The sequence below is a fragment of the Ahaetulla prasina genome, chromosome 2 (genome assembly GCF_028640845.1).
Source record: "Ahaetulla prasina isolate Xishuangbanna chromosome 2, ASM2864084v1, whole genome shotgun sequence".
Classification (NCBI taxonomy): Eukaryota; Metazoa; Chordata; class Lepidosauria; order Squamata; family Colubridae; genus Ahaetulla; species Ahaetulla prasina.
In genome coordinates this window covers 289,110,055-289,124,759 of record NC_080540.1, presented here as the reverse complement: position 1 = coordinate 289,124,759, position 14,705 = coordinate 289,110,055, and the positions used below count along the sequence as shown (strand labels likewise).

The window sequence follows — 14,705 nt, the reverse complement described above, 5'->3', positions numbered from 1 at the left end:
GGAGTTCCCGTTTTCGGCTGTGACAGCCTCCTGCAAGCCTCTGCCAGTGAAAATGGAGTGGGAAGTGCTGCCCCGCCTCTTGCCCTGCCCATACTCCTGCTGCAGGCTAAACTGCCGCTAATCCTAATCCATTGACTAGTCTGTGACTTTTCCTGTTTTCTCCCCAGGTCATTCATACATACATTACGTGAGACAAGGAGCCTTTGAATACTTAGGGCAATTTATGGAGAGCAAACAGCTCAGATAATAATTAATGGTAGTTTGACAGATAGTTTTAAAATTGCGAAAGGAACAAGGCAGGGGTGTCCTTTATCACCTTTATTGTTTATTTTATCTTTGGAACCTTTATTGGATAAGATAAGAGAGTTAAGGGAGATAGAGGGTATTAGAATTAGAAGATATGAATATAAAGTCAGAGCATTTGCAGATGATTTGGTTGTTATGTTGACTCAGCCTATAAATTCGAGTGTATATTTGTTGGAAGTAATTAATCAATATGGAAGGGTCTCAGGGTTTAAAGTGAATCAAAATAAAACAAAAGTGTTAACCAAAAATATGATTAAGAACCAGAAAGAAAAACTAGAGGAAATAACAGGATTTGAAATTGTAAAAAAGGTTAAATATTTAGGAGTCTTTCTTACTTCATCAAATGGAAAATTGTATAAGAATAATTATGATGTGTTATGGAAAAAAATTCAGAAGGAAATGAATACTTGGAAAAATTACAATTATCTTTGTTAGGAGAATAGCAGCTATAAAATGAATGTTTTGCCTAAATTCTTGTTCTTGTTTCAGATGATACCAATAATTAAGAAAGACAAAAATTTGGATGAATGGCAGATTGGAATTAATAAATTTATATGGGAAGGGAAAAAAGCGAGAGTCAAAATAAAAATAATGCAAGATACACGGGAAAGAGGAGGATTAAAAATGCCTAATTTAAAACTGTATTATGAAGCAGTTGTTCTTTCGGTAATAAGTGATTGGTTTAATTTGACGGAGGAAAGGATTTTGAATATAGAAGGTTATGATTTATTATATGGTTGGCATGCATATTTATTGTATGATAAGAAAGTAGATAAAGCTTTTAAGAATCATGTGTTGAGAATTTCTCTTCTGCGTGTCTGGAAAAAATATTATTATAAGTTAAATTACAAAATTCCTATATGGGTATGTCCTCGGCACGCAGTAGAGAATATAAATATAGAACAGGAACAAGAAATGATTACTTATAAAGATCTTTTATACAATGAGAGGAAATTTACAACTAAAATCTTTGGATACATTAAAAGAAGAAGGGAGGAATTATACTTGGTTTCAATATGGACAGTTAAAGGCTAGATGGAAAGAAGATCAGAAAATTGGTATCATTCAAAATGAAGAAAATCTGGTTAAACAAATTAGAAATCAAACTCAGGGGCATATAAAGAGATTGTATACTGTGTTGATAGAAATAGATTCTGAAAGAGATTTAATAAAGGATTGTATGATAAAATGGGCACAGAATATTCAAGAACCAATAATGTTGGAAACATGGGAAAAATTTGGGTTCGAAATGTTAAATTTACATAGCGCAGAATTTAAGGAAAATTTTTATAAGATGTTTTATAGATGGCATTTAGATCCTAAGAAATTATCATGTATGTATCCAGATATGCAAGCGAAATGTTGGAGATGTAATTGTGATGATGCTACATATTTTCATGTATGGTGGACTTGTAAGAAAATTAAGTCTTTCTGGATAAGAATCTGGTGGATTATGCAGAATGTTCTGAAGAAGAAGATAAAGTTCCTACCGCAATTTTTCCTTTTGGGAATAACAACGGACTGTACAGTGATTGAGACTAAGTTGATTTTGAACTTAATAACAGCAGCACGACTGTTGATTGGACAATATTGGAAGAAAAAAGAATTACCCACAATAGAAGAATGGATATTGAAAGTTTCCAATTTGGCTGAGATGGCTAAAATCTCAGCCTTCTTGAAAGACAGTACTCAAGAAAAATATTTAAATGAATGGAAGAACTGGATTGATTATATTCAAAATAGATATCAGATTAAGAAATTTCGGATTGCTTTTGAATGAAGGATGTTATTTTTGATTTTAATGGAAGAAGTCAGGTTATGTGAGAGAGAAAGATTATAATTGTGTTAGATTTTAAAAATTTAATGTATGACTGTTTTGTTTAAGGAACTATACCTTGTGTTTGCTCCGGGAAGTCCGGGGGGGGGGGGAAGGGGGGTTTAGGAGGGAGGGGGGAGGGGGAAAAATTTAATTGTTGTAAAACTTTTTCAATTAAAAAAAAAAAAAAGGAGCCTTTGTAGGTAAGCAGCAAAATTATTTTGGGGTGGGGTATAGGTGTTAACTGCTCTTTAATATTTTTAAGGCATTAAAGTGGAATTTGCTCCCCTCCATCTACTCTTACAGCTTGGCACAACATCACTTCTATATTAGGATTTGCAATGTGATACTCGCTGAACGATTTAGAGCAGGGGTGTCAAACTCGATTTCATTGAGGGGCGCATCAGGGTTGTGTTTGACCTTGGTGTGTATGGGGTGTATGGCCAGGCAGCGTGGACAGTTCAAGGTCTCTCATGTTGTCGGTGCCTGTGGCCCAAGCACTCTTCCAGTGAAAACGGGCTCCTGAGCTCCGTTTTGGCTGCAGTGGCCTCCTGCAACCCTTTGCCAGCAAAAAAACTTGGGAGTGCCACCTGTGATGACTTGGGGTGTGACACAAAGGCAACACAGCCAGAGAACCGATATGAGTCCCTTTATTATCACCAACTGTGCCCCCAATGTCCCTTTCAACTCTCCGGCCTGGAGAGAGCTCTTCCACCAACCTGTCATAGTCTTTGGCTGGCAATACTTCAGTCCCAAACGTTGTAAGCAGAAAACTTCTAACAAAAACTCCAAAGGCAAGACAAGGTAATTAATCCGGCAGGGCAAGCAAAATAAGGAATTCCACAAGTAAAATAGCATGGCAGTAAATCAAGCCAGTTGGGAGGATGTCAGGATTCAAAGAAACACCAGATGAACTCAGCGTTTGTTCCTGACAAACGCCCCTCCCATTTGCCTTTCCTTTTAAACTCCAGCAGCACCTGTGCCTTGTAAAGATGATCGGGTCCCTTTCCTCCCTCGTAAGCCACGCAACCCACATTGCTTTCTTCTCCATTCCTCCCTGCACTGCCTAGGATGAGGAGGGGGTGGGCCTTGGTCTTCATCTGAACCCCCTCTCCCTTGTTCTACCTCTCCCCTGCTCTGCCCAGTCTGACTTTGCTCTTCCCCAGTTTTTTCCACAGCCAATGGATCCACTCTCTCACTCTCTGTCAGCCATTCCTTTTCCCCTTCAGATTCAGACTCTGACAGGGGCACGACACTACCCGTGGGCCTCGTGAGTTCCATTTTTGGCTGTGACAGCCTCCTTCAACCCTCTGCTAGTGAAAATGGAGTTGGAAGTGCTGCCTGCAGCCCTCCTAAGCTCCATTTTTTTTAAAATTTACATTTATATCCCGCCCTTCTCCGAAGACTCAGGGCGGCTTACAGTGTGTAAGGCAATAGTCTCATTCTATTTGTATATTTACAAAGTCAACTTATTGCCCCCCCAACAATCTGGGTCCTCATTTTACCTACCTTATAAAGGATGGAAGGCTGAGTCAACCTTGGACCTGGTGGGACTAGAACCTGCAGCAATTGCAGGCAGCTGTGTTTTAATAACAGGCTTCTTACAGCCTGAGCCACACCGCGGCTGCAGTGGTCTCCTGCAACCCTCTGCCAGCGAAAACGGAGCTTGGGACGGCTTTACATAGCCCTCCAAGCTCGTTTTCACCAGCAGAGGCACTGTGGGCCAGTCCTTCACTGTTTCCAGGGCAGTCCTCTGGGCCAGATTCATGCTCTCCATGGCCCAGATCCGGCTGCTGGGCCTTGAGTTTGGCACCCCTGATTTAGGGGAAAGGAAATGGCAATTATTATTATTATTATTTTTGAACCATGTGAGATTGTATTCTTAACGAGAAGGCAGAAATCGTACAGGGCTTTGAGAGTCCTGTATGAGATTGGACAAATTTTCAACCTCTGGTGGCTCAGACTGCTAAGACAGTCTGTTATTAACACAGCTGCTTGCAATTACTGCAAGTTCAAGTCCCACCAGGCCCAAGGTTGACTCAGCCTTCCATCCTTTATAAGGTAGGTAAAATGAGGACCCAGATTGTTGGGGGGGCAATAAGTTGACTTTGTATATAATATACAAATGGATGAAGACTATTGCTTAACATAGTGTAAGCCGCCCTGAGTCTTCTGAGAAGGGCGGGATATAAATGCAAATAAAAAAAACAAAAACAAAACAAAAACAAAAAAACCCCTGAGACTAGAAAAGGCTGTTTCTCACCTTTGCTGAAGCCTTTAATGGCACCATGGCTCAGGTGCTTGGACTCTTTATTTTGTATGCCCTGGAGGCATTTTGCTGGTTGAACTAATGGCCACCTTCTCGTTATTGCTACTGAAAACGAATCAAATTATTCTGGCCCTCGGGGCAAAACAAAAAGCAAGAATCCAAGCATCTGTTCCAGGGGTGATTTTCATTTACCTTCACTACCAGTTTGCAAATGTGAGCATACGCATGCGCAGAGCATCAAAAACGGGACGTGATGACATCCGGGCGGGTGGCTGCAGCCTCCCGCAGCAGCCGTCACTACCAATTCACCCGAACCAGATAGAACCAGCTGAATACCCGCACTCCCAAAATTGCAAGAATAAATGTAATACAATAATGTAATACAACATCAAAAACATCATTAAAAAAGGACAACAAAGAATGTTCTTTCTGCGCCAACTCAGTAAGCTCAAACTGCCCAAGGAGCTGCTGATTCAGTTCTACAGAGGAATTATTGAGTCTGTCATTTGCACCTCTATAACTGTCTGGTTCAGTTCTGCAACCCAACAAGAAAAACACAGACTTCAGAGGATAATTAGAACTGCAGAAAAAATAATTGCTACCAACCTGCCTTCCATTGAGGACCTGTATACTGCACGAATCAAGAAGAGGGCCGTGAAAATATTTACAGACCCCTCGCATCCTGGACATAAACTGTTTCAACTCCTACCCTCAAAACGACGCTATAGAGCACTGCACACCAGAACAACTAGACACAAGAACAGTTTTTTCCCGAAGGCCATCCCTCTGCTAAACAAATAATTCCATCAACACTGTCAAACTATTTACTGAATCTGCACTACTATTAATCTTCTCATAGTTCCCATCACCAATCTCTTTCCATTTATGACTGTATGACTATAACTTGTTGCTGGCAATCCTTATGATTTATATTGATATATTGACCATCAATTGTGTTGTAAATGTTGTACCTTGATGAAGGTATCTTTTCTTTTATGTACACTGAGAGCATATGCACCAAGACAAATTCCTTGTGTGTCCAATCACACTTGGCCAATAAAAATTCTATTCTATTCTATTCTATTCTATTCTATTCTATTCTATTCTATTCTATTCTATTCTATTCTATTCTATTCTATTCTATTCTATTCTATTCTACAAGGCCTAACAAGTTGTTTCTTTTTCATGACATCCAAAATGAAGCTGCGTAAGGAAGCTGCTTGATTCTGCTTAATGTTATGACCAGTTCACTGAGCTGGTTCCTTGATATTTTTTTTCTTACTTATTCAACAGTGTGATCAACCGAGAGGGGCATATTTTAATATAAATGGATATTTCATGAACTTTGAAAGGAGTTGGAAGATTTACAACGTGATGTCAACATCACACCTTTATCACAGCGATAAGACCTGAATTTCTGCCTATCTCCGTGATGGCGAACCTATGGCATGCGCACACCAGCCAGCTGATTTTTGGGCCTTCTGGGCCCACCGGAAGTAGGGAAACAGGCTGTTTCTGGCCTCTGGAGGGCCAGAAAGGCCGTTTTTGCCCTCCCCAGGCTCATAGAGAGGCTCTGGAGCCCAGGGAGAGCAAAAAGTGGGCCTACCGTGCCTACCGGGCCATCACATGCCAAAAGCATGGGGAGCTTTGGTGGTCACATGCGCATGCGCTGGAGGCATAGAATTATGGGTGTGGGAATGCGTGTGCGCGCCCCCCCTGCACTTCCGCCACTTTTGGCACGCAATGGCAAAAAGGTTAGCCATCGTTGGCCTATCTCATTTGTGTTTTGCTTAAGCAAGTTGAACTTCAGGAAGACAGCATTAAAATAAAAAAAATAATTATATTAATAAGTTAATTTTATGGGTTTTTTTTTTCTCCCCTTACAGGAAGAAAGATGATCACGAGCGAAGAAGAGAGAGACATAATGAAAAGTAAATGAGGAATCCATCATCAAGAAAAAAATTCAGAAAAATGGGAAAACGCCTAAGATAGACATCTGGAGTATTGCGTTCAATTGATAGAGAACAACATTTACCTTTTTATGAGGATGGGACTGGAAATTAATCTTGTATTAAGGAGTGAATATCAACCTTCATTCTGGTCTCGCTCAAGAAAACTGCTGACGGAGCCCATGAAAAAAAGAAATTTCAGGTATAAATGTTGCTTTCCAAAGCATGCAGCAGAAAGTCAATATCTGTCAAAGCCAATGGAATGGTAAACATATTCTAGAATATAAAGTTCATTACGTTGCAATTTCCAGGAACTGAAAAATGAGGAGAGTCATTTAAAACTAGTTTTTTCCCCCACCCAATCCCTCATCTAAATTGATACTTTTAAGCAGTGGTGAACTGTAAAATTGGTTACTACCGGTTCTGTGGGTGTGGCTTGGTGAAGGGAGTGTAATGTGACTGGGTGGGCGTGGCCAACTTTTTTTTTTTTACTTTTTAAAGCATTTTTTCGACAACCTCTTTGGCCAAAGAAGTTGTAAAAAAATGCTTTTAAAAGGCTCTGACGATCCCATTGAGCTGCACGATCGTCAGAAGCTTTTTTTTTACTTTTAAAAGCATTTTTTCGGCCGAAGAAAAAATGCTTTTAAAAGTAAAAAAAAAAACAAACCTCTGATGATGGTGCAGCTCAATGGGCATGTGGGGAGGGGGGCAGGGATTTTTGCTATGGGTTCTCCAAACCACCTGCCACCATTGCTACTGGATCAGGTGATCTGGTTCGAACCGGGAGCATTTCACCCCTGCTTTTAAGTTAGCAAGTTGACTTTGGGTAAACACTTTGAGATCTTCTTCTTCCTAGCATATTCCCGCAAGTGCAGAGTCCGCTTTTACAGATCACTGAATGCCACTTTCCACAGTCAGTTGTGTCTCCAGGGCGCAGGCCCGCGGTTTCCATATCTTTGTTGGTGATGTCTTGCCATCTCTGTTTTGGGCACCCTCGAGGTTTTCGGCCATTGACTTCTAGTTGGTAGGCAGTCACGGCCACAGTGGAAGGTACTGCTCTTAGGACATGTCCATACCTTACGGGACCGCCTACTGTTACCTCATGCCTCCCACCGACCCGTACGCTCACACAGAGAGGGACTTCTCAGGGTGCCGTCCGCCAAACAATGTCGGCTGGCGGCCCCCAGGGGAAGATCCTTCTCTGTGGGGGCTCCTCCCCTCTGGAACGAAGTTCCCCCTGGTTTACGCCAAATATCTGACCTTCGGACCTTTCGCCGCGAATTGAAAACGTATTTATTTACTCGCGCGGGGCTGGCTTAAATTTTGTTGTATTTTTAAATTTATATTTTATATTTCTAAATTTTATATGAATTTTAATGGGTTTTTAGGATTTTAAATGTTTTAAAGTTTTTGGCCAATTGTATAATAAGTTTTTTAATTTTGTTTTAATTGTATATTGTATTGTTTGGGTTTTTATTCTGGCTGTACACCGCCCTGAGTCCTTCGGGAGAAGGGCGGTATAGAAATCTAATAAATAATAATAATAATAATAATAATAATAATAATAATAATAATAATAATAATAATAATAATAATAATAATAATAATAATAATAATAATAAAAATACCAGCGGAGCCGGCCTTCTCTCATCTTCTCTATAATTGGTGCCCAAAGGTTTGGAAAAACACTTGGAGATGCAATCTAAAAATCGATACTTTTGAAATGAACGTCTAATCCTTTGATTGGGTGGCTGCTTCTTTGATCAGATGGGCTTCTAGCAGTGGTGGCTTGCTCCCAGTTCTGTCCGGTTCTATAGAACCGGTTATAAAACCGGTGGGAGGCTCCAGCCACCCATCCTGACATCATCAAGGGGCTTCTGTGCATGTGCAGAAGTGTGCGTGCGCATACAAGCAAAGCAAGAGCATGCATGTGCTCACGTTGAAAACCAGCAGTAAAGGTAAATAGAACCCACCCCTGGCTTCTAGCATGACAAATTGGAAATCGGAATAGAATAGAATAGAATAGAATAGAATAGAATAGAATAGAATAGAATAGAATAGAATAGAATAGAATAGAATTTTTATTGGCCAAATGTGATTGGACACACAAAGAATTTGCCTTGATGCATATTCTTCAGTGTACATAAAAGAAAAGATACCTTCATCAAGGTACAACACTTACAACACTTAATGATAATCATAGGGTACAAATTTAACACTTAATGATACAACACTTAATGACAGTCAAAGGGTACAAATAAGCAATCGGGAAACAATCAATATCAATATAAATCGTAAGGATACAAGCAACAAAGTTACAGTCATAAGTGGAAGGAGATGGGTGATTTGAACGATGAGAAGATTGATAGTAGTGCAGTTTTAGTAAATAATAGTTTAGTAAATAATAGTAATAATTAAGAATGGAAGATTTGTTTTAGTTCATACCATCTGGGTGATTGGAGCCTGTTTCACCTCCTGGGATTTTATTACAGGGCAAAGCAGGAGTAGACCCTGCACCATGGCAGAGAAGTGCGATTACATCGCAAGCGTCTACGGTTATGATCTGGGTTGCCGATTCATCAACTTCAGGCCGTTGGGCTTTGGTGTGAACGGGCTGGTTCTGTCCGCAGTCGACAGCAAGAGCTGCTGCAAAGTCGCCGTGAAAAAGATCGCCATCAACGATGCGCAGAGCTTGAAGCATGCATTCCGGGAGATCAAGATAATCCGCCGACTGGATCACGACAACATTGTGAAGGTCTACGACGTCTTGGGGCCCAAAGGGGCGGACCTCCAAGGAGACTTGTTCAAATTCAACATGGTGTACATCATCCAGGAATACATGGAGACGGACCTGGCCCGTCTGTTGGAGCAAGGGCCGCTTTCAGAAGAACACGCCAAACTTTTCATGTACCAGTTGCTCAGGGGCCTGAAATACATCCATTCCGCCAACGTCTTACATAGGGATTTAAAACCAGCCAACATTTTCATCAATACGAATGACCTGGTGTTGAAGATTGGGGACTTTGGATTGGCCCGAGTTGTGGACCAACATTACTCACACAAGGTATGTACCTCGCATTTGTTTTCCTAACGTGGTCCAATCGCTGTTCGCAGGCAATGACATCAGACTTACCATCCCAGATTAATCTCGGGTGTTATGAGTTTTGTTATTTCCAGTGACACATTTAGACGTTTCTGCATAACACTTAGACATATACCGCTTTACAGCCCTCTCTAAGCGGTTTACAGAGTCAGCCTATTGCCCCCAACAATCTGGCTTTTTTATCGACCTCGGAAGGATGGAAGGCTAAGCCAATCTTCAGGTGGTCAGATTTGAACTGCCGAACTGCTGGCAGTTGGCAGTCAACAGAATTAGCCTGCAATATTACATTCTAACCACTGTGCCACCATGGCGGATTAATAACAGAACAATGAATAACAAGTGTGGGAAGGGACCTTGGGAGCCTTGTAGTCCAACCTCCTGCTCAAGCAGGAAACATTAACATTTCAGATAAATTGCTGTCCAATCTCTTTTTAAAAACCTCCAGGGTTGGAGCACCCACAACTTCTGCAGGCAAGCCATTCCACTGATTAATGGTTCTCGCTGTTAGGAAATTTCTCCTTATTTCCAGGTTGGTTCTCTCCTTGATTAGTTTCCATCCACTGCTTCTTGTGCGGTCTTCAGGTGCTTTGGAGAATAGCTTGACTTCTTTGTGGCAACCCCTTAGATATTGCAAGACTGCTACCGTGTTTCCCCCAAAATAAGACCGGGTCTTATATTAATTTTTGCTCCAAAAGACACATTTTATGGCTTATTTTCCGGTTAGGTCTTATTTTGGGGAAAATCCAGTACTAAACGCCTCCGTCTGGTTGACGATCTTGACTGGGGCTTATTTTTTGGGTAGGGCTTATATTCCAAGCATCCTGAAAAATCATGCTAGGCAGTGGTGAAATGTAAAATTTGTTATTGCCAGTTCTGTGGGTGTGGCTTGGTGTGTGTGTGTGTGTGTGGGGGGGGTAATATGACTGGGTGGGCGTGGCCAACTTTTTTTTTTTAAAGCATTTTTTCTACAACCTCTTCGGCCGAATGCTTTTAAAAGGTTCTGCGATCCCAGATGAGTTGCCTGATCGTCAGAACCTTTTAAAAGCATTTTTACAACCTCTTCAACCAAAGAGGTTGTAGAAAAAATGCTTTTAAAGGGCTCTGATGATCCCAGCTGAGCCATGTGTTCATCCGTGGCACGGTCCGTGGCCAATAAGGCCCCCCTAATTCACGATCTTATTCAGGGGGGTGCCGCGGACTTCATAGGCATTACGGAGACCTGGTTGGGCACAGAAGGGGGCGTGCCCCTGGTACAGATGTGCCCGCCAGGTTTCCGTGCATTCCATCAGCCGAGAGCCCAGGGTAGGGGTGGGGGGGTGGCGGTTGTGATTAGAGAGAGTCTGGAGCCGAGGGAGACCACTGTGCCTCAGATTGCCGGGTGTGAATCCCTCTTTGTGAAATGGGGCCATAGATGTCAGATGGGCTTGCTGGTCGCGTACCTGGCTCCTTGCTGCATGACAGCTGCCCTGCCCGAGCTCCTGGAGGTGCTTGCTGGGGTGGCAGTTGAGACCCCCAGACTTTTAGTCATGGGGGATTTTAACTTGCCATCTTCCGGCTCGTCATCGACAGCAGCTCGGGAGTTCACGGCTTCCATGACGGCCTTGGACCTGACTCAAGTAGTTGATGGCCCTACTCACATTGGGGGTAGCACACTGGATCTGATTTTTGTCTCTGGTCAGTGGTTGAGAGATCTGGACTTAAAGGAAATAGTCATTGAACCTCTGTCATGGTCAGATCACTCTCTCCTTCGCCTGGACTTTCTGACCGCCATCCAACACCGCAGGGAGACGGAGCCGATGCGTTGGTTCCGTCCCAGGCGCCTGATGGACCCGGAGAGGTTCCGGACGGAGCTTGGGCCACTTCCTGAGGGTCTGGCTCACGGCACGTCTGAGGAACTTGTTGCGGCCTGGGAACGGGCCGCGGCGGGGGCCTTAGATCGTGTCGTGCCTCTGCGGCCTCTGACCCGGCGCAGGTCCCAACCGGCTCCTTGGTTCTCCGAGGAGCTGAGGGGGATGAAACGCCGGAGAAGACGCCTAGAGAGCTCCTGGAGGTCTAGCCGTTCTGAGGCTGATCGGACACTAGTGAAGTCCTATACTAGGGCTTACCTAGTGGCATTGAGGGAAGCGGCGTTGCTCGCCTCCTCCCTCATTGCGTCGGCAGATAACCGCCCAGCCGCCCTGTTTCGGGTGACCTGCCCTCCTTCACCAGGGGCGGGATGACCCGCTGCAGGGACGTGCTGAGGAGTTTAACGTTATCTATACGATAAAATCGCTCAGCTTCGGGACGGGTTGGACCAAAATTGCGGTGACTCAGGTGAGACGTCCGAGGTGGTCTTGGTGACGTTGTTTGGGATGAGTTTGACCCTGTGGCTCCCGAGGACATGGCCAGGTTGTTGGGTAGGTTGAATGCCACCACGTGTTTACTGGACCCGTGCCCCTCCTGGCTGGTGCTGGCCACTCAGGAGGTGACACGAGGCTGGCTCCAGGCGATTACGACTGCTTCTTTGGTGGAGGGTGTCTTTCCGGCCGCCTTGAAAGAGGCGGTGGTGAGGCCCTTCCTCAAGAAGCCTTCCCTGTTTTAGGTAATTATCGTCCGGTCTCCAACCTTCGCTTTGCGGCGAAGGTTGTAGAGAGTATGGTGGCATATCAGTTTCCCTTACACCTGGATGAAACTGTCTATCTAGACCCGTTCCAGTCCGGTTTCCGGCCCGGCTACAGCACGGAGACAGCTTTGGTCGCGCTGGTGGATGATCTCTGGAGGCCCAGGGATAGGGGTTGCTCCTCTGCCCTGGTCCTATTAGACCTCTCAGTGGCTTTCGATACCATCGACCATGGTATCCTGCTGCGCCGGTTAGAGGGATTGGGAGTGGGAGGCACCGTTTATCGGTGGTTCTCCTCCTATCTCTCCGACCGGTCGCAGACGGTGTTGACGGGAGGGCAGAGGTCGGCCCCAAGGCGCCTCACTTGTGGGGTGCCGCAGGGGTCGATCCTCTCGCCCCTTCTGTTCAACATCTACATGAAGCCGCTGGGTGAGATCATCAGTGGTTTCGGTGTGAGGTACCAGCTGTACGCGGATGACACCCAGCTGTACTTTTCCACACCGGACCACCCCAACGGTTATCAAGTGCTGTCCCGTGTCTGGAGGCCGACGGGTCTGGATGGGGAGAAACAGGCTCAAGCTCAATCCCTCCAAGACAGAGTGGCTGTGGATGCCGGCATCCCGGTACAGTCAGCTAAATCCGCGGCTGACCGTCGGTTGCGAGTCATTGGCCCCGATGGAGAGGGTGCGCAACTTAGGCGTCCTCCTGGATGAACGGCTGTCTTTAGAAGACCATTTGACGGCCGTCTCCAGGAGAGCGTTCTACCAGGTTCGCCTGGTGCGCCAGTTGCGCCCCTTTCTGGACCGGGATGCCCTATGCACGGTCACTCACGCACTCGTGACATCTCGCCTGGATTACTGCAATGCTCTCTACATGGGGCTCCCCTTGAAGGGCATCCGGGGGCTGCAGTTAGTCCAGAATGCGGCTGCGCGGGTGATAGAGGGAGCCCCTCGGGGCTCCCGCATGACACCTATCCTGCGCAGACTGCACTGGCTACCTGTGGCCTTCGGTGCGCTTCAAGGTTTTGGTGACCATCTTCAAAGCGCCCATGGCATAGGGCCGGGTTACTTACGGGACCGCCTACTGCTACCGAATACCTCTCACCGACCCGTGCGCTCTCATAGAGAGGGACTCCTCAGGGTGCCGTCAGCGAGGCAATGTCGTCTGGCGACACCCAGGGGAAGGGCCTTCTCTGTGGGGGCTCCCACCCTCTGGAACGAGCTACCCCCAGGACTTCGTCAGCTTCCAGACCTTCGGACCTTCCGCCGCGAGCTTAAAACATACTTATTTATTTGCGCAGGACTGAGTTAGATTTTAAATTTACGGGTTTTAAATTGGGTTTTATTTTTATATATTTTTTAGTTATTGGGCTTTTAGAATAAGTTTTTTAATATTGTTTTTATGCTGTATTTATGTGTTTTTAAGTGCCTGTTAACCGCCCTGAGTCCCTCGGGAGATAGGGCGGTATACAAATATGATTAAATAAATAAATAAATCCGAGGCTTGTTTTTTTAACTTTTAAAAGCATTTTTTCGGCCGAAGAAAAAATGCTTTTAAAAGTATAAAAAAAACCTTCTGATGATTGCGCGGCTCAGCTGGGCATGTGGGGGGCCAGGGATTTTTGCTACTGATTCTCCAAACCACCCGCTGCCATCGCTACCGGATCAGGTGATCCGGTCCGAACTGGAAGCATTTCACCCCTGATGCTAGGGCTTATTTTCCAGTTCTGTCTTATTTTCGGAGAAACAGGGCATCATATCACTCCTAGTCCTTCTTTTCATTAAACTAGACATACACAATTCGTGATCACTGATGGAAGTTCTCTCCCCTCGCATGGTCCCTTGTCCCCACCTTAATGTCTTTACAAGAAAGATGCTTTCATATGTATTGGCATAAAGTCACAATTCAACAGGTAAACCAGTTCTGCTGGCACATCAGTGCTTTCATTCCAAGTCCCAAGCGGATACACCTCAGGAATTAAACTGTCTCCTCCAAGTAATAGCATTAACTCTACGGAGCATCATGTTAAATGGTACAGCATAATTACGGCAGATAAAAGAGAGCTTGAAAACATACATCTTGCAACTGGATGTAAACTTGAGAAAGATATGAATGTCTTCCACCTCCTACTGTTAAAATGAAGGTGCCAGTTTAAACAAGGCAGGCATTTTAGTAAATATTTGGTATTGTAACTATTATCACACCTCATGCTGTTAAAACAAAAAAAAAAGGGGCCAGCCTTGTACGATTCCGTACATCTGTCATTTGGCTCATGAAAGACACTCATTGCCTCTTTCCTAGCAAATGTTCTTCTTACCTTTTGCAGATTCAAAAGAAACAAAAGGCGCTTGCTGCAGGGATTAAGCAAAGATGGGGTGCCCTACTGTGCTAATTAATTGCAGTGGGAGCTGGGTCCTTTCTGATATTTTCTTTTCTCTTAGAAATGTCTTGTTTCTCCAGGAACGTTTAAGTAAATTCCTGCTCTGACATATATACCCTGCCGAGCTAGCAGAGCTTTTTTTGCTGAAATACTATATGTCAAGATTTCTTCCGCGGGGGCATTCATATCCGAAGATCAACAGTGTCAGGGTTCCAATGGATGCCCTAATTAAAAATCCAGTTATTCATTAGAAGCTTCACATCGGCATGTTCCAGGTGAAGCC

At 44.3% G+C, this 14,705-nt stretch overlaps 1 protein-coding gene across 1 annotated transcript in view; it reads left to right on the top strand.

Annotated features, from left to right (window-relative positions):
* Nucleotides 1-6,410: 6,410 nt before the first annotated feature.
* MAPK4 (mitogen-activated protein kinase 4) overlaps nt 6,411-14,705 on the top strand; it is a 63,297-nt gene continuing 55,002 nt past the window's right edge. The window contains exons 1-2 of the mRNA XM_058170924.1: nt 6,411-6,542; nt 8,833-9,404. Of these exons, the coding sequence (XP_058026907.1) occupies nt 8,859-9,404 (546 nt within the window). The 5' untranslated portion in view covers nt 6,411-6,542; nt 8,833-8,858. The remainder of the gene's footprint in view (nt 6,543-8,832; nt 9,405-14,705) is intronic.